We start from the raw sequence: 27,865 nt of genomic DNA on the forward strand, positions 1-27,865 counted from the left end.
AGGCAGGGTCTGCATTTCTAACAAGCTCCAGGTAATGCTGGGGCTTTTTAGAATTGCAGACCCTGCCTACATTGAGTAGGAAGATAGTAGTGGAGACTGCTGTGCCGCAGAGCATGGAGCCGAGATTCTCACTAGAGAAACTGAGGAGGTCACATATGAATTGAGCCTCATAAGGTACATCAATTTTTGATACAACAAGAAAAGGGATGGATGTTCCAAAGAATTCACATCATCAAAATTTTATGCCATATTCATCAAAGTGTGTTCTATTGACATTGTACCTCATTTCACTTCACTGGTTCTTAAGTAATGTTCAAGGGTGACAATATATTGCTTTAGAGAAATGGATTGGCAATTTGGGAGGTAAACTATTAAACCTTATTATGCCTGAATTTCCACATCTGTTATTTGGGAAAGTAACAGTGCTGGTTCATAGCACTGTTGTGAGGCTAAATGACAAATTTCAGTAAAATCTCTAGCGTAGTTCCTGGCACACAGTAAAGCCTCAAGAAACATCAGCTTAATACTCCCATACTCTGAGGGAAATAGCATAAATCAAAGCACAGAGGAGGAAAATATATGTTCTGGAAAAACGGTTTCAGTGTGATGATACTACAGAGAGTGTGGAGGCATGCAGGAGGAGAGGATGGGAAAAGGTCGAATTGAGATTTAATCACGGGTACATTGAGCAAGTGTTATCCCATAGAGAAGAGTGGTATATGTGATTGGAACTATCTCAGTAAACTTGACACTTTTCTTCGATGTTTTCACACAAGTGAGCTCTTCAGAAAGAGTACTGCCAGGAGGTCTTTAAAGGGCCTACACTGGGTTTTGAAGGATGCATGAAACTGTAGAGAAGTGGGCACAAAAAGGAGGACTGAGCACAGCCTTCTTGAGAAGGTAGCAACCTAAGGGTCATCCATGATTTATACCAGTGCAGTAAAATCAGGTTGGAGAGATGGGAGCTAGACCAAGAGGGTTTTGGGAGTTGGTGGGAAACACTACAGAGCTCAACGTGCACTGGAGTAAAGATTGTCCAGAACCAGAAAAACAGAATAGAAAACTCTATGGAGATGAGAGGGCATATGGTCTTAGAAGTTGCCCCTTTCTTTTCTCTCTCACTTACACTCACTCATTCATTCTCTTCTTTATAGTTTGTATATTTTTTCAACAAAAATTTAAAAGATACTTTTTCATATTTAAATTTGGAGAGTCTTTTTCCTAGCCTAATATTGCCCTTTCTCTACCAACACATTCAATGTTAATAATAATATTTAAAAAAAAACAAATTAACTTAATTGTACCTGCAGAGTCCAGATTTGGGTTTTAAGGAATCAGTATTTCAAATACTACCCCATAATTGTGATAAAAACAGAACTACACATGTGACATTTAACTATTATAAATCTATTCAGGATGCCAAATGGAATCATTGCGCATACATTCTTTCCCTTTTAAAGAACTCTGAGAATTAACAGAAATCAAACAAATTGTACTCATGGGGCAAAGAAAAGATGATACTTTAAAATCTCAGCTGAATGTCTTATCTCTGCTACAGACACTTTGCTATTTCCTTTCCTTTGCCCAGAAACAAATTACTAAAAGCATAAAAATGGCACTAAAAGAAAGAAAGAAAGAGAGAGAGAGAGAGAGATAAAGGAAGAAAGTCCTTTCCATGTTGAAAACTTTGCATCTATTTAGTAAATATAAGGCACAGATACGTGTCACCTTATCAAGATTCCTTGAAATAAAAATACAGATATTAGGAAAAAACCCAAAACCAATAGATTGATGACAACCATGAACAATAAGCCCATTTTCTGTGTTTTACTTCAACCAGGATTACAATGGTACATGCTAAAGTTGTTTCATCTTCAGTGCTTTACCCCTGTTTTCCAGAGAGGACAGCCTTGACATTGAACATATTTTTTTTTGCGGTACGCGGGCCTCTCACTGTTGTGGCCCCTCCCGTTGCAGAGCACAGGCTCCTGACGCGCAGGCTCAGCGGCCATGGCCCACAGGCCCGGCCGCTCCGCGGCATGTGGGATCTTCCCAGGCCGGGGCACGAACCCGTGTCCCCTGCATCAGCCGGCGGACTCTCAACCACTGCGCTACCAGGGAAGCCCTGAGCATATTTTAATAAAATGTCTAAAAATAGTGAAATACTGAAAAGGGTTTTTTTTTTTTAATTTGCTTTTAGGAAGAACATAGCTACACCTATGTCGAAGGAGCTTGGAAAGAATCTCTTCACTGGTGGTTCTGCATACAGACATAAATGCCATTGGAGGGACCTCTGATGCCATAGCCACACCCATCTCTTTAGCGGGAGCGTCACTCTTTCAATTCTTGACTAAGACCCGTGCAGTGTGTTTTCTAATGAAGCACATGGTTACAGATTCAAGCAAATTATTTCCAGAACCGTTTTCCCATCAAATGCTGTCTATTTGCTGTGTAAATCTTGTTAAAACATTGTTTCAAACGCACACAGTGGCAGAGTCCATGCCTCTCTCTCGCTTTGTCACAGCTTACCCTTCCCCCTCCCCATATCCTCAAGTCCATTCTCTAGTAGGTCTGTGTCTTTATTCCCGTCTTGCCCCTAGGTTCTTCATGACCTTTTTTTTTTTTCTTAGATTCCATATATATGTGTTAGCACACAGTATTTGTTTTTTTTACTTCACTCTGTATGACAGACTCTAGGCCCATCCACCTAACTACAAATAACTCAATTTTGTTCCTTTTTATGGCTGAGTAATACTCCATTATATATATGTGCCACACCTGCCTTCATCCATTCATCTCATTCAGATTTTTAATCTAAGCTTCCTTCTGGCTCCTCACTGCATCAAAGCTTGAGTTGCCGCCCTTATAGGAAAGCATAAGGAAGGGGGAGATTTTGATTTTTTTCCCCATTTTATTCCAAACATGTTATTCTGAACACATAATGAATGAATAAGTGGCATTCAACCAGCTCAACAACTAAGCAAGTTTGCAAAATTAAATGTTTCCTTACCTAGAAATTTCCATTGATCAACTTTTTAGTGTTTTAGTCTTTTTCTTAGTGGCTGGGCTCTGTTCCAGGTCACTGTTTAGTGAGTTCATATACTTAAAAGTAAATATATTTATTTTAATTACAAGAAGAAAACTCTTAATTTATATTTTCCCATATGATATCCATACAACGCATTCTAAATGAACAACTGGGGCTAATTTGAACTCATTATTTAGAAGAAAGTGTAAATGAACAAGTATTGTTTGCCTTTACTCAATACTGTTATTGGAATCCCTAGGTAATTAGCTTTTAACCCTAGAATTTTAACCCTGGAACATTTAGCTTTCTCATTAGATGACTTTCATTATCTGCTTCCAGGTGTTTTAGACTGATTGGTTTTGCTCTGGGAATGAAGTGACAATCATATTCAAGACTCTCCTCCTGCCCCTAGCCAGCCGTCTTGGAAATGGCACCATCCATCACTGGATGAGGAAGGGAATAAGGATGACTGAGGATTATTCATTATTATTTAGGGATTTTTTTTGTCATTGGCAATAGATTTATAATATACATAAAGCAACAACTAAAGTGTCTAATCTTTAATAGAGTACTCAATAAATGTTTTGCCCTTTCTTCCATTCCAATTCCCTTCAAATAGCACACTTTTACTATTCATGTAAATAATTTATTAAATGAAGATATAAGGGAAAGCTCATTGCCAACTACAAAGTATTATTCAAATTTATCATTCGTTGCTAAAAATACATCAGAGTAAGAAGAGTTTTATAATTTATTTTACTTTTTCCATGATCAGGAAACAACCAGTCACTCTGGTTCAAATGAGAGAAAAATAAACCAACATATTTGTAGTACACGCTTAATTCGAAATCAAACTACAGGAGAGATTCCAAGCTCATAATATTATTATAGAGTTTGAGGCAGGGTGAGTGCACCTATTATCACAGACTCTTTAAATTCAACATTGTAGTTTAAAATTCTTTATATTCAAAACTAGTAAAATGAATTCGAGTAGTAGCTTTTGTCCTATACATTGCCATAAATAAAATAAGTGTGCCCAAACTATCATTTGAAATCATAAGGCTATGAGAGGCTGAATACCACCAAAAATTTAATAAATATTTTTAATCTATGCACATGAATATTACTCCATTCCTTTGTAGGATGAAGCTAAGTAAAATGTTAAAACATCAAAATAATTATGCATAAGTGATACTCACATGCTGGCTGAAAATATGGGACATATTTATCTGCTAGGTGAATGTCCATTCATGAGTTTACACCCATGACATTTTAATAAACGCAATCAAAATATCAAAAGTAAAGTGATCACGTTTAATATTTAAATCTTTGAGTGGAAACGAATGATAACTTTCAAGTATTATATCAAAAACAAATGAGAATAAAATTTAACAAGAATAAAAAGGTGTACTGTTTGTTACATTATGTTTGCTAGCCTGAAGTTCAACATTCTAGGAGACTTGTTGGCAGATGGCTAGTCTGTTGCATAATTTTTCACAAATGGCAATGTATTCCACATTATCCCCTGCAACTTGCAGTCCAGTGTGGACAGGAGAAATTGTAAGTACCTGAGAGAGATATTTGATCCCCACTCTCTCATTCTTCCCACATTCTTTATACATGTTGGGTAACTTTAGAACAAGGTCTCTATATAGTAGCACTATTGACATTTTACACCAGATTAATTCTTTGCTGTAGGGGCTGTCCTGTGTATTGCAGTATGTTTACTAGCATCCCTGGCCTCTACCCACTAGATTATATCAACATCCTTCCAATTGTGACAGCCAAAATATCTCCAGACAATATCAAATATCCCCTAGGGAGCAAAATCATCCCTGTTCGAGAACTACTGCTTTAGATTGTTTGTGACAAATCTTGATCAGCAAGGGAAAATGATTCAAAGAGGTCTAAGATTTAACTGGATTTTATGTAGACTAAGTGGAATTCTTTCTTTCTTTCTTTCTTTCTTTCTTTATTTAACCATTAGCACACTTTCCATGGATATTTTCATTCCTGTTCTAGTCTAAAAAAGGGCCAAGTTCATTAGAGCTAATCTTCTGATATGTGGATTTTGGTAAATATAATAGCACCTCTTTGAGATTTTTCCCTCTATTTTTTGTTTTCTTTTCTTTTCTTCTTTTTCTCTTGCTTTCTCCCTTTAATTTTTTTGAAACAGGGATCATTTTCTATTGCTAGGAAAACTTAAATTAAGCATCAATTTCTTTGTTAGGTGGAAGCATCAATAACCAAAATTTTTGGTAAGAAATAGGCTTTTCCTACAAGAGAAAATGCTATCTAAGGCTACAAAACATAAATATCATTGACATAGTGAGACATTGGATAAGAGACCTAGAGGGCTCAATTTGGCTCTGAAATAAGGGTGAAAGAAGAAGCTGAGGCCCATAAATTTTAATTTAGTCACACTTCACGATAACTCTCTCTGCCTTCAAGCTGAGCATCTGTAGATCTGAGACTATCAAAATAAAATAAATTGAATATACAAGAGTCTGACTCATTAAATTTCCTACAAGTAATGTATTGCAGAATTTATTTATACTTCTGCTTCTGATTGGACCACAAAAATTCCTCTTCCTTCCCCACCTCCCACCCCAACAAATTTAAGCCAACATTGCTTGACTTATATTTTCTTCTTCTTTTTCACATTCAGAAATTGCTTTTTCAGTTTATATGTGTAGAGGGCATTTTAAAAATTTAGATGCCTTCCAAAAAACTGCCAAACATATCCTTCAATGAGCTATGCAAAAATTTGGATCTGATGAGACAAATGGTGTCATTTGGTATACTGCCTTCTTGCCATAGTAAAACTGTTCTAATACAACTGTTACTAATGAGCTAAAACTTTGAAATCAGTTGGCAATTGAAGTTTTGGTTGGTAAAATGCTCCTAGGTGTTCAGAAAAGTAAAGCGCCAGATACTCTAAAAATAATTTATGAAGATGTGTTTTTTACAATATTTTAACAGATCATAAAATGAAGCATTTACTTAAGGTGGTCTCTATGTCTGTATGTAAGCTCCCCAGATATTTACATATTTGAGAAAAGTCTCCAGTTGCCTGGAGCAAGCCCAGATTCACAGCATATGGAGTGTTTCTAAAACTTCAATTGCAGAGGGACCTCCAGTTCAAACTCAACAGAATCAGAAGCTAATGCTTGTTCCCCATATTTGCAATGCCAAACCCAGAGCCAGTTCCTCCCAGTGCTGATGTCACATCTATGACAGTCAGTAATTTGGGGTGCAGGGGGATTTACGGTCACATGTTCCATTTGGATTCTTAAGTTTAGTAGGAATTAGGAGTTGTCATTTCTAGGCTTAGCTTTGACTGTATTATCTATTTTTTGCCAAGTTTCTTAGCCTCTATGTGCAGATATCTTATCATTCATAAACTGAGGGTCATGGGAAACATAAAACTTGATTTTATGTTCAGTTTCATCTATCTCTAACAGCTGTGCTAACTTACAAACCTTTGCTCTTTCAACTTTCAACTTTCTATCTTAAACCTACAGAAATATCAAGGATGCTGACATTTTTAATGTTAATTATTTTGGCTCTTGTTTAGTCCAAAGATGATCCTAACTTTGGACTAAACTGCATATCTATTGGCTGTAATATCTGGATTTACTTCCATAGAATTCTTACAGAAAAGTTAAAGGAGAATAAAAGGGCACAAGTAAAGATACTAGGGATTCTCTGGGCAGAGGCATTATGTAATTGCTAAACTCTAATCCAGGAGTAAAGTAGTACAAAACCTTGTTCACTTTGTCCAGAAACAGCAGTTAGAGGAGGAATCACAAAGTAAACATGCTCTTGGAAGATCCTGCATTTCAGTTCTCTAAACTTAATGAATTTAGACAGTTTAAATGAGACATTTGGCTAAAAGCCCTGAATTTTTCAGGTGCTTAACTGAAGTCAGCTCATTCGCTGTGGGTTAGGGGGTTTCAAGTCTTGAGTTCTAAAGAAAAGGAGTGTAATTGCTGAAATCTCTGGACATTGAGCCCTAGTATCTTATGTCTGCCCCAATTTTTCTCTGATTATATACACAAATCTCTCCTTACTGATTTAGGAAATGCTTTGCTGATCCATATTTCACATTGCCTGCCTGTGAGCTCTGTCAGGTCATAGTTAGAGTGACAAAGGACTTCGGAGAGTTTATCTTAGTAAACCCAGAGTAATTGAGTGTTTAACCTGGAGGCAAATATTGGCTTCTCAGGTTAGAAGTGGAACTATAGAGATAAATCATTTGACTAAAGGATTTAGGATCTATCGTCAGGAAGTAAACTTCGTTCACTGCAGACAACGGTAGACAACAAGGTGAAGGGCAATCCAAGAAGACTCCCAGGGGAAGCATCTGTTCTAATTCCCAGTAGTTCAAATCTAAAAGTCATTGAGAGAATTGTTCCAGCAGATGTTGACTGCCACAAGAGATCAGAGACAGATGATCTCTCAGGTAGCAAAAGTCAATACTTTGAACTTTTGAAATTTTTCAACATTCCGTGAGACGCTTAAGAATTTCTTAAAAGTCTTCACCTTGTATTCTAAGTAACTCTATGGCTATCCAGGAAATAAAATACAAATAACTTTTCTGTTACTTTCAGAGTCAAATAATACAATATAAAATTAGGTCATCTGATGTATAATGTATATCTTCAACAAAAACAATGAAAAACTTTAGGGATAAGACTAAACATACAGCCTAATATGGGTACAGCTCTTTTCAAAGTTCAAAGAGGTTTTAAGTGTTAAACCTTGTGTTTTACATATACTGAATTCCTACTTTATTTTTTAAAGGTTACAGAAATTCATTTGAAAGTGAATTTTTAGCACTCTGAACACAAGTTTCCAAAAAAGCCATATTGATAAGTAAATAAATCAGAAAGACCTATCCAATATAGCAGGAATACTATATATTTACAATAAAAATAATGAAACAGAAGTATTAGATTCATTCTAGTAATTAAGCAAAAATGTACATAACTTGGATAGGCTTGGTTTTATTAATATTGATAACTGAAAAATTAGGAAAGATAACATGATAGTTTGAGAATCTCATAAATATCTGCTGAGACAATTCTGACTAGATATAATGGCAGTGGTTTCCTTGTATGTCTATGTTAGATAAAAATTGCTTGAAATACGGGGGCAGTTCCAGAGAAATGGCTAGCAAATGAAAGGAAAAAAATCATGGGAGTGGGCCTAAACCATGACATGTAAAACTGTAGTTGAAAAAGGGTCATAGGACAGGAATGAATCAAATTATTAGCCATTCCAGGCATCAAGTAGTAAGACTGGCTTGGGAAATAATGACTGCTGTCTCTCCCAGTGCTGGAGCAGCTGGGGCTGGTCAGTGGCTTCAGGGTACATGGGAAAAGCTTCAGGCAATGTGTCATCACAAATTTGAAATGTGGGATATTCACAAGTCAACTGGAAATAATTTTAGTAAGTGATTTTTACTAAGCTTCCAGGGCTCAACGCTACAGACTGGACCAGTCACTATTTGCTTGTCTTTAAGTCTGAGTTATATCATTAATCTGACTACTTAACTTGTCTTCTTGCAAAGTGAGCCTGTTGGAATAAGAGAAATTATTAAAATTATTCCATTGAATTGAAAAATAGTTAAAGCAAATGAATCTGGCCTATTAACCTCAATATTTACATTATTTTCTCCTTCACTCTCACTAATTCTCTGTTCTAATGTCATTTTATTAGAGAAACTCTCTCTGATCGTCCTATCTACAGTAGCATCTCCCTCATACTGTCCACATTCCTCATCTTATTTCTCTGCCTTGCTATATCTTCACCTGTTTATTATGTGAAATACCACACTAGAATGTAAGCTCATGGAGTCAGGGCTTTGTTTTTACCTCTGGGTCCTCAGGTCTTAGAACAGTGCCTAGTATATTGCAGGCACTCAAATATTTGTTGAATGAATGAATGAATGAATGAATGATGCACTGCAGAGAAAACTGTTCCTGCTAGAGACTGTGTGTAATATATTTACATAGAACCTCCTCACTCGTGTGTATCACTCCAAAATTATAGTTGTGATTTTTCTCCACATAAATCTGGATGGATTATTTTCACATGTTGAAATGTTCGTGCTATCCATCTCTCTGAAATGGGTGGCTAGAAAGTATTTGATCCCTCATTAAACTTTGAGGCACCATTAACTGAGATTATAAAATCTTCTAGAGTTTTCTGATTTGGGGATATATAGCTTTACTTTGTGAAGCTACATAAGACAGAAGCTATGTACTGATTCTAAGAGACTAGAAAATGTTGACATTATTTATTTTGTGTCCAAGCTTAAAATACATTACTATATGAAGGCCACTGATTAGATATTTACTTATTGCTTTTTTTCATTCATGTGTAAATTACATATGACATATACTACTTATCAAAATACTATTATTCTCTTTTCATATCACACAAGTTTTTGGTATGCATAGTTTTTAGTCCTTGAGAATTCTACAGAACTAAGGCTCATGTTTTCTAATATTCATATTCTTCAAGTGGAGTATCCTGAAACAGAGTATTCAGCCACTTAGCTTTTAATCACTTGCTTTAGCCCCTTTATTTTTCTTGTCTTGCAAATGAAATTAGACAAGACAAAGCAGTAATAGAATATTTCTGGCATCAACTTGGCAGACTCACAGAGAAAAAAAATAGAATAAGTTATTATGTAAAATAAGATTTCTTTTTCCTATTACTTAACACATAATGCCTGTAATAACTTTTCATTTGGTTTTATCTTCTAAAAATTAAATAGGTTTTAATTGGCCATAGGGCAATGTGACACAAGACAGAACTTTTTTCATTCAATATAAAAATCCACTTGGCAATTACTCAGTATGCATCTCCACAATAGAAATAAAAAGAAAAATACTAATAATGAAGAATGTAACCAAGAACACATCATTTGGTTTTCTTAAATTTCCCAGATCAGTTTATGTGGTAATTATACCCCTAAAATGAATTTGGGGACTTGAGAACAGGATTGACTTTACATGACACAGCATATAAATTAGGTAAAAGTCTATATTTTCTTTAACTTGATCCTGTATAAAACAGCAAATTGACCACTATCATCTTGGAATTTTGGATTCTATCTATTTTAACATACAAACATAATGTATGTATTCATACACACATAAAAATGCTAACTTATTAAAAGTGAAATTTCATAAGAAAAAGATTGAAAAATTATTCAGTAGAAAACAGTTCTCACCAATAATACCATGCTTCTGATAGTATAAAATAGAGCAAATAAGTAGTTCAGTCCAAAAAAATGGGAAACATGCCATAATTATACTCTGATATTCACATGATGTATAACTAAAGAGAGGTAATCCATTTTTTTGTTTGTTTTTCTCAACAACAAAAATTCTCTGATGTTTTAAATTTGCAGAGCTAAATGCTCCAATCATATCCATCCCAAGTAAAATCCAGGGCCTTTTATGATGGTTTGCAACCTTAGGTATGTAACCGCAGGTATGTTTTCAAGACCTTTCTTCAAAACATGTTATATCACATAATACTACCTCATAAGTCAGATTTTATATCATTTAATAACTACTCAAATATTTATTTAGTTTTTAAGGTGTTATTTTCCTCATAAAGTATCTATAACAGTGGTTCTCAAAGTGTTATCCAAGCATTTCTTGGTGTCCTCAAGAGCATTTCAGGGGGTCTGCAAGATTGAACTATTTTCACAGTAATACTGAAACTTTACACCTTTCTCATTCTCATCATGTCATGAATGTACAGTCGAATTTTCTAAAGGTTACAGGATGCATAATAATATTGTATAATAAAAAGTGTCAGTGTTTGGAATTTCCGTATAACTCCGTAGTGAGAAATCAAGAGAAATAACTAAAAGTGTGTATTGAAAAAAAATTCCAATTTCCTACCTAATATTCTTATGGAAAACACAAAAACGTGTTTATTATTATCTCAGCTGACTCTTTCCTTTCAGGCATACTATTGAGGATATAAGGAAGGAAAACTCAGAGTACACTTAAGACAGTATCAAAAGCAGCAGGAGAAAATGTCTGATACATTGTTTTAAGTTGTAAGGCTAAGGATTTTCTCAACTCCTCAGATGTCCCCTCCAGTTTAAGAATCTTTAAATACAGAATTAGTGGATATAATTTCTATTTCACTCTTCTACCCTGCCTGTCAACCACAGAGGTGTTTTAAAAATGAGAACAGCAGACACCCTACATTCATTCAGTGGCATTGAACCAAATGTCTCTCATGATTTCTTAGTGCAATTACCCTCTATCTAAAGGCAATAACTTTCAGAGGAGCAATCGGAAAAGTATAATGAATTGAGGCACTGAATGCTGATTTCTGAAATGTGTTAAGTGTGATTAAAGTAACATGACTGGTAAAGCAGATTAACAAGAATGTGTCTATCCAAAAAGAATGCCTTGGCACGCTATTTTAAATGGTGAACTTGTTTTTCTGAAATAAACATAATCATAGCATGCTAATTCAAATAAATAAGGTGGATGTCTAAGCTGAATAATCCTGTTTTTGGTTAGAAAAAAACCCAGACTTTACAACAATGTACTACTTTCCTTATTTGTTAACTATAAGCTTATTGAAACCACAGATTTTATCTTAGTCAAGTCTGCTTCCCAAAATACTATATGCCTAAACAATTTTGAGTGATAGTATCATTTACAATCTAGTTTTAAAGATAATTTCGAAAGAGGAATTCCCCAAACATTTTGGACAATAGCAGTGTTCCTGCAGTAAGTACACATTCCCAAAAAGACAGCTTAGTATGACAATACTCATTTCATTGTTTCAGTGTCTTTGTTTAAAAAACAAAATAGAACTCCTATTACTGTATGACCATGCCTCATATTTTAGGGTAAATTATAAAATTATTGTACCAAACAAGGCTTATTATGGGAAATTAAATCAAAGATGTCTAAATTATTCTAGAAATGCAGATGCAAATTACAGCTTCTCAGAGGGAAGTCAGGACTCCCACAGATAGTTTGAGGAGTTCCAAGAAAATACAAGGATGAACACTGAAGAACTCTAATCAGCTATTTATTGGTAGTGAATGAGCCCGTTTGGTTAGTGTGGCTTTTAAGAATCTTCTGGGAATGAAGCATAAATGCAAAGATCCTATTGCACTTTTACTTCACAAAGGCTAAAGAGGAATTTTGACACATCAACATCATTCTACTAAGGTTGAAATAATCTTGTGGATCCCTTGGTCCTGACAAAGTAACAATCAGTATAAATGAAGCTCCGAAAGTTAACCGTATACAGTCTCCAGAGAGCAGATGATGTAGATTCGAATGAATCTTTCAAGTTTCTCCAAGAGAAATTGTTTCTTGGAGTATCCTAGTGCAAGAGTTCAGAAGTAAGCTCCCCAAAACGTGCCACTTTGGCATATGAATTTTTTTGAGCCAAAGGCAATCAGGACCCTGCTCCTTCAAGAGAAGCTTCTGCCTCTCCCTTAACTACCTAGAAGAATTTAAATTGTCAAGGGAGGGTCCTTTCCCAGAATGAGATTGCCAGAGATAAATTTCATCTGAGGGGCCCATCTGTATGGCAGGGCAAACATCTAATTACCCAACATCTACTCTTCTTATCAACTTGTGAACTACTTTCCTCCCCTTTGAAGCCTCAGGCCTTCTTTCCCACTCCTTAGCTCAAGATGGCATATATACCTCATTTTACCTTTCTGTCTTTGACCCTCTCATATATGTGAGATTCCATGCATACGAAATTAAATTTGCTTTTCTCCTGTTAATGTCTCATGTTGATTTGATTATTACACCAGCTAAAAGAAGCTTTGAAGGGTAGAGGAAAATTCTTTCTCCCCAACACTTGAAATTAAGACTAGTATTGAGAACAAGGATGTGCTCATTTAAAGAACAGAGAGATTAGAACCTGAATGAATTACCGAAAAATAGAATATCTCAGATAAAGGCCTTTTTCCCCAAATACTTTCTATTAGAACTGGAAATATTTCTTGAATAAGGTGATTTTTGTAACAGGGATAATGCTAGCAAGAATACTTTTCATGAAAAAAAAAAAAAGAATACTTTTCATGGAGTGTGTTAATAGCTCAAGTAGTAGCAGAGGGTTATGAAGAATATCTTTAGAATGCAGAGTAGCAGTGAGTAGAATAAAAAACATTCTCTTCCAGACAACAAATATTATATATTATCATCTGTTGTGTATGTTGTTCCCTGGAGTAATAATTTAGTCATAACAATGTTTTGCTGCAGAATGGTGGCTGACTAATTTTTCTGGTGATCAGAGAAGGAGCACAAAAAGCACTATCAAGATACCCATGTTTTGTAATTTTATCAAGTTTTCAGAGCTGTGTAGGCATAGTCACTGCTCTAAACTTAATTCAACTAGCTGCAAGGTATACAATTTTCTTAAATTTCTCTTGCTCTTAATCTAATGAACTGTGTTCCTAACAACAGCAACATCTTTTGCTGTTTTTTTGTTTTTTGGGGTTTTTTTGCGGCCTCTCACTGTTGTGGCGCAACACTGGACCGGGGCATGAACCCGTGTCCCCTGCATCAGCAGGCGGACTCCCAACCACTGCGCCACCAGGGAAGCCCAGAACAGCAACATTTTTATGCAGAACACAGTTTCTAAAAATACTTAGATTCATGAACAAAGGTAATCTGCTAGAGAGTATACCTGAAAACGGGAAATGCAAACAAGGGTAAAAGCCATTACGAGAGTTCCAACTTCTAAATCAACACGGCTAGGGATATATCTGAGACACAGAGCTTCTTTCTGTGTTTCTATCACTGTGGCTTTACTTGTAGATGAAACTCAGTCTTGCATATCGAGCTCTTTCTCAGAGTGAGATATAGTCACCATGTGACAACCTTAGTGGCTGTTAATAGAGTTACTGAGGTTGATGACTTCTGACAAGAATGAGAATTTTTGTTTGCTTCTTTGTTTGTTTGTTTAATCAGGAATAAACTCTTAGAATTAAACAAGAAGAAAGCAGCAGAAGCTGACTGTCTTTTTTAAAAACTGCTCATTCTCTTGGCTAGTGAGAGTATAATGAAATGGCCTCATTTATATATTGCCACTAAAAATGAAAAGTGATAACAAACTATATGTAAAACAATTAAGCAATTCATGTACCAAAATCTTCACATATTTGTCCATATTTTGACTCACCAATTTTCTAGAAATTTATCCTGAAGAGGTAATGATAGAAAGGCATGAATTATATATCAAGATGTACATCAAAGTATTGCTAATAATAGCAAAACATTAGAATTCTACCCAATTAATAGTACATTGGCTAAATAATGTACATGAATAAAATGGAGTACTATACATTATTTAATAATACTGTAAAAAAATTTCATCATCCAGAAAATTCTATATTTTATATTTCATGTTAAAAAGGGCAGATTACAAAATGACACTGAATTTATATATAAAGAAAATACTGGATTTATTAAGTGGAAATCATTTTTTATATCAGTATACATATTATGATCTTTTTTTGTCACTACATGCAGAACTGAAAATATTTTTTATATGAAAATGCATAGAAAAATATTATGAAAAGATAAAATTAAAATGTTAAAACTGGTTATTTCTGAGTAGTGTCATTAGCCATGATTATCATATTTTTATTTTTAAAAATTTCTTCCATAAAATAATTTCTCTAAAATAATAATATGTCAAAGAAATTTGCCAAAAACATAAGAAGAAATAATCAAATGCATTTTGAATCAAAGGAATGCAAATTAACAGATAAAATTCCTCACAGTTAGTAAGTAAATATTAAAAATAATGATAATATCTAATTTTATTAGGAGTGTATTGAAATGTGCTTTTAACATAGGCACAGACTCTTTAACACAGAAAATCTACTTTTAGGAATATATTATAGGGAAACCATCAGATTCAAACAACTATGAATGCAGATGTATCATATACACATTTATAAAATATCTTGAAAAAATAGATATAATAATAATTTGCCCACTAATTAGGATTCGGTTTTAAAAATGATACAACTAGAAAATAGAATATATTAAACAACTAAAAGTAAAAACAAATATTATTTATTGACAGTGAAATATATTCAAGAGGTATACTGCTAAGAAGAGAAATGAAGTATACAACTTGCATTAAGGATAATCTAATTTTAATCATTTATTCATGCATATGTCTGTATATAGAGGTATGCAGAAAAAAATCTGGAAGAACTGACTCACAAAGTTACGAATGTTCTGTGGGTGGCATAATTATGGATGACTTTTCTCCTTTTTATTGCTTTGTTTTATAATTTTTATAATGTAAACGTATTACTCATGTAAGCATTACTTTTAAAATGGTTTAAGATTATACCTAGTTGGATGGGGGTACTAAGAATTTATCCAATCTTTTCTTAAAAGTGGTTCAACCATGACAAAAAGATAGGTCAATAAGACTTTAGACATGTTAGAACCTTGCTACCTTTTTTGAACCAACATATGGAATTTCAGAATTAATATCATTACTCACCTTATGGACAGTGACCATCTATTTTTCCAGAATAAGTAACAATATTTTACTTTTAAAGGATAAGTTTCATATGGGGGAAGATATAATTGGCAAAGCATTTTGGGATGTGATTTCTATTTATTTGTCAGTCAACATAATACAAGCTGCTAAACAAAGATAAAAGAAAAAAAAATGAGTTACTCACTCTTGTTGTGTAAGCAGCTTCTGGGTCATCTTCTAGAACACGTGAAAGTCCAAAATCAGAAACCTTACACACCAAATTACTGTTGATCAAGATGTTCCGAGCAGCAAGGTCTCGGTGAACGTAGCCCATGTCTGAGAGATACTTCATGCCAGATGCTATCCCTCGAAGCATCCCTACCAGCTGGATAACCGTAAACTGGGCATCGTGTTTCTGAGAAGTATTTCAAATGTACAGTTAAGGTGTGTTTCTATTTCCTAAGATATGTCTTGATTAAAATTTCACATACTTAATTGTAGAGTATATACATTCTAGTTTTACACCAGCCAGGACTAAATAGATGCAAGAGTAAAACAAAATAGTATAGTAGCTACATTACTTTGTAGCAAGAAGTAGCCTAATATTCTTTTTTTTTTTTTTTTTTTTTTTTTTTTTTGCGGTACGCGGGCCTCTCACTGCTGTGGCCTCTCCCGTCGCGGAGCACAGGCTCCGGACGCGCAGGGTCAGCGGCCATGGCTCACGGGCCTAGCCGCTCCGCGGCACGCGGGATCCTCCCGGACCGGGACACAAACATCGGCAGGCGGACTCCCAACCACTGCGCCCCCAGGAAAGCCGGCCTAATATTCTTTAACTTCAGGTTCAAAACTAGAACTTTGCTGGTCGTTTGATGAGACAAACTCCTTCTCAGAAACTTTAAGGTCACGAACAAAAAAATAAAATGGATCCTGTGGCTATTTTAGGTTTGTATTTATTGGTTTGATTTGAATGCTTATTCTTTCTTCTTGTTTTCCTATATTTTATTAATTGCTTCAAATATGGTAGATTTTAAATCTTTAATTATCATAATAGATAATTAGTTCAAAATTAGTCAAAAATATTTACTGAATATTTGTTGTTCTACCCAACCCTGAGTTATAGGTCATAAAACTGAAAGTAATAGGAGATAAATTCAAATTGTCCTGGATTTAGAAAAGTTTCCAATCTACTCAGATTAAAATAGAAATATACAGTTTATATGATAGATAGATAGATGATAGATGCATGCATACATACATAGATATATAAAAAATAAAATTTAATGTCTAGCAATATCTAAACAATAATTTTAGAGGAAAATTTATTATAATTTTAAAAGAATATTTATTATAATATTTTGAACTACTTGACTTGCAAAATGTTTATTTTTGAAATATGTTTGTGAAAATAATTGTTACTGAAACCTTTATTCAGCTCATGAATATTAAAATAAAGAATATAATTTCTTATTCATAGAAAAATTAGTATTTTCCTCCATGATTATGAATTATACTATATATCTTATCTATCTATCTATCTATCTATCCCTATCTATATAATGCTGAAAGCACCTTGAGGATAGGGTCTGTGTTTGTTTTTTTTGTCCCTTGTTTATAGTGACTGGTGATTGACAGTGTCTTTTTTTTTGACAGTGTCTTGTACTCTGTAAATCTAATGAACTTCTTTGAATGTAACATTTGTTGATATTAGTAAAACATAAATTTTCTAAATGTAAACAACTGAAATTTATATGTAAATATATGTTATATATGTATATATGTATGTATATATTATGATATCTAAGTAATGATATCTCTGGATTGAGAATACTTAGGCATTATAGCACATGCTTAGTTTGTGAGTGGACAGTATTATATGAGAGATAGAAGGTCTTCTATCTTACAGTAGATGGAGGTTGCTTTAAATAAAGAAATGAATATTTCTGTCTTATATCAATGTTATTTATGTCTTACTTTAGAATCTTTAAATTTTTGTTTTAACCAATGTGAATCTTGTCTGAATAAAAAGGCTGAAGAAAATTGCACAAATTTATTTTAAAAATATAAACCATTGACATTTGGATGTTACAAGATAAAAATGTAATTTTACAGTCTTCCTTTTGCTATTTAGTCCCAAAAAATTCAGTTTTCTTAAAACTTTATCTAATTGTTTAGCATAATATTAGAGGTTGTCTCTATCATTTTCAGCAATTTATTCCACATTTATATATGTGTGCAGATAGATAAAGATAAGGTGGAGATATGCGAATGTGTATACAATCTTCTACTTACACGTAAGAAACTGTCCAAGGAACCATTCTCCATGTATTCTGTGACAATCATAACTGGTTTACCTAGGTATAGGTAAATAATAAATGTATAATCATCAGTAGAGTTCAACAAATATCATGCAATGAACACATATAATACATTTTGATACACCTAATGCATTAAAAATATGAATTTTTCTCTGTCCTCCAAATTTTGCCAAATTACTATTAAAAAGAAAACTAGCTTTCAATAGAAAAAAAAATCGAGAAAGATTGGTTTTCAGAAAAGGGCCTATAACTTATATGATATCTAAACTGGCGTTTTGGTATGGTTTTCCTTAAACACAAAATATGCCCTTTTCTTCACTCTAATTGCATTTTAGCTGAACTACAAAATCAGATATTGCTTTCTTCAAGCCCAAGATAGAGTCATGAATTCCACAATCATTTACACTCTCTACAGATATATGCAGAGCTATATGCTAGGTGTTTTCTCTTGTGCTGGTTAGTCAGAAGTAAGTAAATCAAAGTCCCTACCTTCATGGATCCTATATGTGAATTAGACAAAACAATTAAGACTAATAATTATAATCTGTATTCAATTAACACATTAAAAATTATAAAATCCATGCTATGCTTAAAAGAAAAATAAAATTAAAATTGCTCTTGATAGTAACTTGTAATAACCATTTTGGAAATATGGGCCTTAAACATCATTAAACATTTTAACAAGCATTTAAATGTATTTGTACAGTACTTAGTGTGTGCAAGGCGCTGGTTTAATTACTTTACATATACTAGCATTAATTATCATCATTTCCACTTTTTACATGAAAAAAACTGAAATATATAGAGGGTAATTAACATCACACAGCTAATAAGTATAAAGCCAGAAGTTGCAATCTGAATATATTATGCTGTTACTTTTGGAAATGTACACTGAGGGAAACATTTAAAATAGGAAAAAGCATTAGACACAAAGACACAAAGGTGCTAAGTATACTGATACATAGATCTACAAATAGAATAAATCTTCAACTATAGGTAATAACTGAGGCAATTGTTGGGTGTCAATTCTACACATCATTCCAAATTGAAAGAATGGCTCTGAAGACTGTAGCACTTTCAGAAATTATTACAGTAAAATGTAACTCCAATTTCAAAGCCTACACATATTACCACAGCATAATTCACTTCCCTTATTGTTGCTATGATATTGTTTTAACTATAAATCTATCATTTTACAAAAAGAAAAAAAAAACCTCCCTTCTCTTCCAAGTCTAGAAGACTTGCATTAAGTCTTGACTAAGCATGAAAAACCTTGAGCACATAATAGATTTTAAACAAACATCCATGTACATCTAACTGTAGAGCAAGCATGATTTTTTTCATGTGTTCCTTCTACATCGTGGTTTGTGTGCCATTCTGATGCCAGAAAATAGCTTTCTTTCCTTGTTTTTCGTTTCTCCTTGTTTTTCCTTTCCTTTCCTTAATTCATACTGGTTGTGAATTATGGCTTAGTACCGTGAAGATTATATTGATGTTTACTATGCTTAATACGTGAATATATACTAAGCTGTATGTCTTATTTATTTAGAGGTGAGGAAATTATTTAAATTCTGTAAAATTTCTTAGATTTTCATATATGTAAAAATAAATTGACACAGCAATTTATTGTCAACTGAGACACTGATTTAGTTATATATTTTGGGTAATATATCAAACATTATACATGCCTTGGTGTAACACTGGTGTAAAGCTTTTTAAACTTAATGTTAATAAAATTTTTCACACGTTCAAAAAATAATCTGATAATGTCTGAAAAGTCATTTTAGTCAAAACCTTGAGCCTCCAGACTTGCTTTTTCAAAATTTTAATTAAGCTTTGATTTAACAATATTCAGGAAAAAAGAGAAAATTCAACATTTCCTTGGAAACTTCTATTTCTCCTGAACTGGCAAATCAAATACCTAAGAACTGATCCCAGAAAACTAATCTGAAATGAAATGAATGAACAATCAAATGAATGAAATCCTGCACATGCATGTTTTCCATACATCACTATAAGTGTCTATATTTCTTCCTTAATATAATTCTTAGAAGAATAACATGCTCGCAAAACTCAATGCAGCCCTTGAATGTAGTTACAGATATATTGCTTCCCACAGTCAACTCTCAATTACAGCGGCCAGTTACTGTGTTTGTATACTACCCAGACCTTTGCTTATCACTCTTTTCCTTCTGGCTCTCAGCCTTATGACCATTTCATTTCTTGTTAGCATGTCTGGTAAAATGTTTGGCAAGGGAAATAAAAGTAGCTGAAAAATCAAACCAGTCAATTAAGCCAAAGCCCCATAACCATTCAGAAATCAGACCAGGCTGCATTTAGCTCTATAATTTAGGTATTTGTAAACACATCAGTTAAGATGGGCAATTCTGAAAATGTGCTTTGCATTAAGTTCAAAGATTCAGCAAACCCAAATGTACAGACAAAAAGTAAACAGAATCAAATATTCTACCTTGGAAAGCAGGATCTTCACTTACTTTTCCTTGTGATTTTGATTATGATAAACAGAGTTAAAGGAAGAGCGCAATAGTGGTTAGAACTAGTTCTAATATGTATTAAATGTAGTTGGAAATTATTTATAAAATACCAGCTCATCTACACATGATGCAATGTATTTCTATCAAAGTTTGCACATTCTTTCATGTGTATTTTGATTTAGAAATGACATTATCAGCTTCTTCAAGAACCTATATCATTCACTGCCCTCAGAGATCCTTAAATACATCTGAGTATATATATTAAAATCAATGAAATTATTGTTGTTTGGCTGAAATGAAACTCCACCAAAAATCAGCATAACAAAATGTGCAGTGGAATTTTGCTTTTGTTCGTAAATTGATTTATGAGTATAGAAAAAATCATGATCTTTCATAATTAAAGGGTTAAAGGAAGCACATCAGTCTCTTACAATCGGTTCATTTCCCCAGTGGCTCAGAGATATTTACTAATCATTTTGTTTGCTGACAGAACAAATGTGATTCAAAATGTCTAAGAATTCCAAGTTCAGCACTATCTATTTCACCGCCTTCTTAATCACATAGTCTATTAAAAAAAAAAAACAGCAGGATAATGTGATAAATATATAGCTATATATAGAAATTTTACTGCAATTATCAAATAAATGTTGGTCTTAGATTAAAATAGTTTCATTCAAACATAAAATGTATGTATCAATGATTTAACTGTTATAAACTATTGAAATGTAATTCATTTCCAAAGGAAATGCGATTAATTCCTACTAACAGTAATTGTGCCTTACATAGTAAGTCTGTCTGTTTTTAAGACTTATACACACTCCAACATGAGTGGGATTTATAAAATCAAAATCTTTGACCTTAGCAGCCAGTACTCATCATTAGTATCATGTAATCAAATCAGGGTGGAAGCAAAAAAGTATAAACAGGAGAAGCAAAATTGAAGAAAATAGACAAAATATGCCTTACTATTCTCAGGAAAGAAGATTTGAATCACTTTTGATTAGAAACTAGAAAATGTTTTGGTTATAGATTTCCATGTACTGTAACTAACTGACTGATAGAAATATTGTAATGAACTGAATTAGAGTATTTTTCTGTAGGTTTCACATTAAATCATATAAACATACAGGACAACCTTTTCCAAATTCCATTTTAATCAGGACACAATTCATGTTAAGAATGATCCCTATTACATCCACTGGTCTATGAGTTAACCAGGGCAGGGACCAACTCTAGTTTGTCTGTAGTTCTAAATCCAGCTCCTAACAGAGTGCCAGTTAGAATAGATCATACCATGTCTATTATTTCAGGCTAGCTAAGGATAGTCTCTCTCTTCAAAATCAGGCTAAGAAGTACTTTCTCCAACTCTTCCTTAACCAGCCATACTCTATTAATCTTAACACATTGAAAATTTTACATTAAGCTGACTTTAAAATTTTAAAATGTCTTTATGCTTAATTTGAAATGAAATTAATACTTTTAAGGAAAGGACAGGAACAATATTTCTACTCTCCCTTGTATTGTCTATTAAAAAATATGACATGGACTTGAGACAAGTGTCGAAGAAAAGCTTTAGAGAGAGGCAAACAAGAAATAGAAATAATTTGGCATTGTCACTAAAGAATGACAACTTATTCCAGTAATATCTCCTTATCATATGTGCTGACAATGCAAACAAATGATTAAGCTTTTGGTGTGCAGTGGACACTCACACCAATACAGAAGTGTTTTCAGTGTTAGAAATCCTCTTAATGGTCTGCCCATGCTTTCCTCAACAGTACAAGGCTACAGTTAAGTTGCATTATTATTATTTTTTAATTTGTAGAAAATAATCCATCCCTAAATAACAACAAAAAGCACATCAGTCTCATCCTATATAATTCCTTCTATTGCACTAGGTGAAAAGTGACCAATGGAAAGTCTTCTTGGATGGAGTCTGAACATCTTTTGACTAATGGTGTGATGGCAGAAATGTCAAACATTTGCTAAAAACAAGTTCCATCTTTTTGAACTTCAACTAAAATTGATAACACATGTTAGTACCAAGTTCTGAGCAGGACTGTGCCCCCAGCTTTCTGCTACTTTGAAGATCAGAGACTCTCTCACCTTCTCTTGTTTAAGACCATCAAGCTCAAAACCACACCATTAAAATTGTTTATGGCTTAATTCAAATAAATGAAAATATAATTATTGAATAAGGGGCTTTCTCTAACTTGAAAATGATACATTATAATAGACTTAGTGTTTCAAAGCACATAGTTAACAGCAATAATAAAAAATTATCTTTAAGCCAAAAAGGAATTGTTTTCAAGAATTTTCTTCTACACTCCCAGATTAACTGGTAAAATCTTCTCAAATTCAACCAGAAGTGGTCATTTAGATTGCATAGTTCTATTCCACCTAAGAACATATTCTTATGGAATCTTATTTGATCTTACAAGGACCTGGAAGTAATAAAGTAGAACTGCTAATTCCATGTTACAAGTTACATGTCTCTGGGAGTGGTTTGATTTGTCAGATGTCTCACAAACCAGTAGAGCTGAATCAGAATTTGAACTCTGACCCTCTGATTCTTAATCCAGATACCAATATGATTTCTTTTCTTCTTTAAATACAATTTGTTCATTAAATTATAAGCTCTGTATCTCTAGGTGTGCGTGTGTGTGTTTCTGAACTTTGCAGGTAGATTGTTTTAGCAGTCATATACTCTCAGGAAACAAATAAAATGATAGGAGTGGATTAAATAATTTATTTGGTGACAAAATTGCCTTGTTTATATATTAAATACAACTTATTAACTTTATTCTAAGGCATTTCTATTTCCTCTAGCTGTAACAGGATGCCAGACTTAGAGCTTTTAAATATGCCACTAAAAGAGTTCAAAATCTAATTCTAGGTCTGCTACTCTATTATGCTTGCACTATATGAGATGACTGGGATTTATATAGTCAGATTTGGCAGTCTCTTGCATGCTTATTTGACCAAGGAGATATATGAAATTTAGAACTTTCACTCTAAGAATAAGGCAGCTGTAATTCATATTAGAATGTTACAGACTCCTACTTGAATAAGACATTTAATGTACAATACCTGTGACTTTTAAAGGTCCTTTTTTTCTTAATGTATTTTTTTCCTGCATTTTGGTCTCAGGGGTTGTTTTATGGATTTCTTTGCCAGGTGACCATAATTCATATTTGATTATTCCATTTATATCTAAAGAAGATCTTCTTTAGATATATATATATATCTAAAGAAGACCTTCCACAATAATTATGGTTTAATTTTGCTTATCATTCAGTAAATGAACTTATAGGAAACAGCTAGCAAAACCAAACAGTATAATAATAACTCATAACACTGGGAACAAAAAAATTGAGAATTTTGAAAATTGACAGTTAAAAGAAGAATGGATACATAAGTACAAGTGAGTTTCCTCTCCCAATGGCTCAAGATCTGAAGGACAACCACTTGGTGAGAATGATATGGAGGAAAATAAAAGGTTAAATGACTATTAAAAACCCAGTGAGACATGATTCTATAATTCTAAGGATATTAAGTAGGATACTCTATAGATATGGTCTTGCCCTGAAGGAACAAATATTTCATACTTTTCCCCAATCCTTAGTATTTTTATTATTAAATATTAATAGTATTTTTATTATTCATTTTTAAAAATTAAAAAGACATTTTTCATCAGAACTTATTTTAGTGTTACAACTAATGTAGCCTCATTTTTAGGAGTACAGAGGGAAAAATATGCTTCTAACAAGACTTAATATGGGCTTATAGTTTATGGTTAAGTTCTCCTACATTGTTAAATTCTTAACCACACTTATTATATTAAAAAACTCTAAAGGAAATCAAAGTATATTTCAATTATACCATGCTCTTGTGAGTAAGGAATTGCCTTTTTACTCATACAAAAATGATAATAGGTATTAGTGCCATTTGGAAAGTGCTCCACGTAATGTTAAAGAAAAATATCATTGTGAAAAATATAATGTGCAATGTCTGTTGGTAACCACAGAATATGTAAATATGGTGCCAATGAATTATCCCCTAAAGGATGCCAAATTCCCTGCCATATGCTGTCTTTCACTCTAAGAAGTCTGCTACTGCCAATTTAGCTTATTCTTCATCTTGTGCCCCAAAATCTTGAGAAAAACAACATCCCAGAGCATTCTCAAGAGGTTTTCATTGGGACTGGAGCCAAAAATCACATATCTGTCTCATGGGATCCCTTTTGAGCCTGGATGGAGAAATCATCATGGAAATAAGTTCAGATCTCTGTCGCAGGCTGTAAGCCAGAGCTTCCCCAGAGTAGTCAAGAATCCATCTGGGACTCTAGATGAGAATTATTTGAAATCCACAGAGAATGGAGAAAAGGGTTTGGGTCTAATGTGATTCCAATCTTTACAGCTCAGAAGCACTCCCAAAACTCTCATAATTTCCCTAAAGCCAGGGGGGTAAATATTTGGAAGCTTAAATGAAACTAGTGAACAGTAAAAGAAAAGGCAGCTAGCCAGGAGTTCCCAGCAATTTCTGTCAAAATTGAGTCATTGTTTTTTCCTTGCTACTCTACATGACAGAAAGTTCTACTTTCTGTCATGATTCACTTAACTGTAGTTTAATCAGCATATATTACTATAGTCCAATATTTAGATCCTAAATTTTTAAAGCTTTTTAAGGTCTACAATAGCACTGTCAAAATAATACTAGTTAAATGTCTTTGGTTTCTTGTCAAAGAAATACATGTTAACCCTAAAACACTGAGGTTTTGTTTTTGTTTTTTGATTTTTTTTTTCCGTTTTGTTTTGCTTTGTTTTTGGTTAAGACTAACAGGTACTCATGAAAAAAAGACCAAAATTCTTAAATTATTGACTTTGGGTTTACACAACCTCTGCTCAACATACACAAAATCAGTCTTATGACTTCACTTACTTTTAGTAACAACTCCCTCCAGTCTAATGATATTGGGATGGTCAAACTGTCCCATAATGCTTGCTTCTCCTAAGAAGTCTCTCCTCTGCTTTTCTGTGTAGCCCACTTTCAGGGTCTTGATGGCCACTGAAATCTCTTTTTTTGAAGGAAGTTTTAAGCGACCACTGCACACCTCTCCAAATTCACCTGTTAGAATGCAGAAGAACAAAACAAGAAAAGGTAAGAAATTATATTATAAAAAAATCATCAGTAGGGAGCAACTGTTTTCTCTCAATAATTCCAATTCAATAATTGACCTGCAAGATGTACACTTGTAGGCCTCCAAATTATTTTGGAAGATGGTAATAAGAAACCCCAGGACATCCACACCCTGGTGGAAAATGGACCTTGTGATAAGCCTCATGTATTTTGAAGTACTACACTATGAATAATGACATATGAAAGAATAAGAGGGAAGTCAAAAGTTATATCTATTAGATTTTTTCATTCCTTGTTCTCATAGCTACCATTTCCTCAGGATAATCAACCAGCATCAGTGCCAATATAATGGGTTAAACACTGGATTAAATTTCAGATGTTTATCAGTATTCTGTTTTTACTAGGGCCAATTTAGCTGTAAATTCCAGCTCTCTGAAAATGGGAATAAAAGAATAAGCTATCAAGTCATTTTATGGAGTAGGGTGTGTTGTATTATTCACATACTAGTTGTAAAGTTCTCTGGGGCTCTGGAAAGAGAAAAATAATCTAACAGTATTGAATAGTATTTAAAGAATTACTGTAGAAATATTTTCTTAGATCCAATGTCTTCAATAAAAAAGTTGTCTTAAATGCACAATCAGAATTTGTTGAATATGGAGTGTTGCTGACTTTTATGTAGTCTAATTTAATTGATATAAAATTGCCTAGAACTAGTTTGGTCACTACCTTCACATACATTGTTATTGAGAAGATTCACCCATAACGCTTTCATTTGATTTTGAGCTCCTTGAGAGCAGAGACCCTTTACATTCATTTCTCTGTCTCTAATGCTGCCACAGTGATTGCCATAAAGTAGTGCCACATATTGATTTTTCCTCATTCAAGAAAGAAATCCTAATATTGTGTGGATTATTAGATGGGTTTTGTACAACATTTTAAAAAATAGTTTTTAACAGCAAATGCAAGTTTTTCTGAAAAGAAAAATTACATGATCAATTTTTAGGCTCTCTATGGAATGGAAAAACATTTTTGGTCCAACCTTTTCACTGTGAGTTTTTGTGCAGGGCCCATGCCCCATGGGTCAGCCAGAAAGAAGGTGTCAAGTAGTGAGATACTTCTCTATTTTTCATCCAAGTAAGTCCTTCAACCCACAAAAGCAGCAGGTTGTCCTAATGATTTACCAGCTGCATCCCTACAAATGACTTGCTTCTCTCCAGAAAGTTCTAAACTCCCTTAGACTTGACCCTCCCTTGCTCAGGAATCCAGTCTTGCCACTGTTTTCAAAACAATGACATGTACTGTAACTTGTCAAAGTCACTTAGTGTCCAAAAGCAGGTATTCATACATTTATTTAATAAATATTCATCAATTGGCAACAGTATTACAGATACTATGAAAAACACGGAGATATAATGGTAATAAAGGCAGATCTAATTTCTTCCCCTCAAGGAAGTACAGAGATGATAGTAATATCTGCAGCTAGAGTGTTTTTTAGGATTATGGGGAGAATTAGGGGCAGAACTTGAGAACACTCAATGATCTTTTTTTAAATCAAAGGAAGAATATGCCATTATAGATGTGTGAGCATTAGGAGAAGTTATGATGCAAAGTAAATCATTGTTAAAAATTTGTAAACAAGACTAAGAGTTTCTTTCTTTATGCAGGGCTCTCAGAACATTGCCCAAAACCCCAGTTCACTCTGTGTAAACATTAAGTTTGGGCAAACCACAAGGAGGCATCCATCATGAATTTTCATATTCTGAAAAAAAGTTCTGCCATTATCATGGATCAATAGGGTGTAATGGACTGTGTTTTAAATTTGGAAGTCGTGGCCATTTATTCTAAGTGGCAAGTCGCTTGTTAGTTTACAGGACAGACAGTACAGAACTGTGAGATAGAGCATGGATTCTGGAGCCGATTGTCTAGGGTCTAATTCAGCCTCTGTCACTTATTTTGAGTGACTGTTTTAACCTCTCTGTGCCTTTGTCTCCTTATCTATAACATAGGGACACCAATTTTGTCTATTTCATAAAATTTTTGTGCAGTTAGAGGAATTAATGTACATAGAATGCCCGTAGAATGCACTTAGAAGAGAGCCAGACACATAGTAAGTGCCATCTAAGTGTTAGTCATTCTTTCTTCTCTGAGTTCAAACCTACTTTAAGAAGGATAAATATCGGGCTTCCCTAGTGGCGCAGTGGTTGAGAGTCCATCTGCCGATGCAGGGGACATGGGTTCGTGCCCCGGTCCGGGAGAATCCCACATGCCGCGGAGCGGCTGGGCCCGTGAGCCATGGCCTCTGAGCCTGCGCGTCCGGAGCCTGTGCTCCACAACGAAAGAGGCCACAACACGTACCGCAAAAAAAA

At 33.9% G+C, this 27,865-nt stretch overlaps 1 protein-coding gene across 2 annotated transcripts in view; it reads right to left on the minus strand.

Annotated features, from left to right (window-relative positions):
* EPHA3 (EPH receptor A3) overlaps positions 1 to 27,865 on the minus strand; it is a 370,038-nt gene that overhangs the window by 23,488 nt on the left and 318,685 nt on the right. For both annotated transcript variants that reach the window (XM_060149389.1, XM_060149388.1), the window contains exons 11-13: positions 25,302 to 25,487; positions 17,840 to 17,901; positions 15,756 to 15,965 (exon numbers count right to left, since the gene is read on the minus strand). In XM_060149389.1, the coding sequence (XP_060005372.1) occupies positions 15,756 to 15,965; positions 17,840 to 17,901; positions 25,302 to 25,487 (458 nt within the window). The remainder of the gene's footprint in view (positions 1 to 15,755; positions 15,966 to 17,839; positions 17,902 to 25,301; positions 25,488 to 27,865) is intronic.

The sequence above is a fragment of the Lagenorhynchus albirostris genome, chromosome 5 (genome assembly GCF_949774975.1).
Source record: "Lagenorhynchus albirostris chromosome 5, mLagAlb1.1, whole genome shotgun sequence".
NCBI lineage: Eukaryota > Metazoa > Chordata > Mammalia > Artiodactyla > Delphinidae > Lagenorhynchus > Lagenorhynchus albirostris.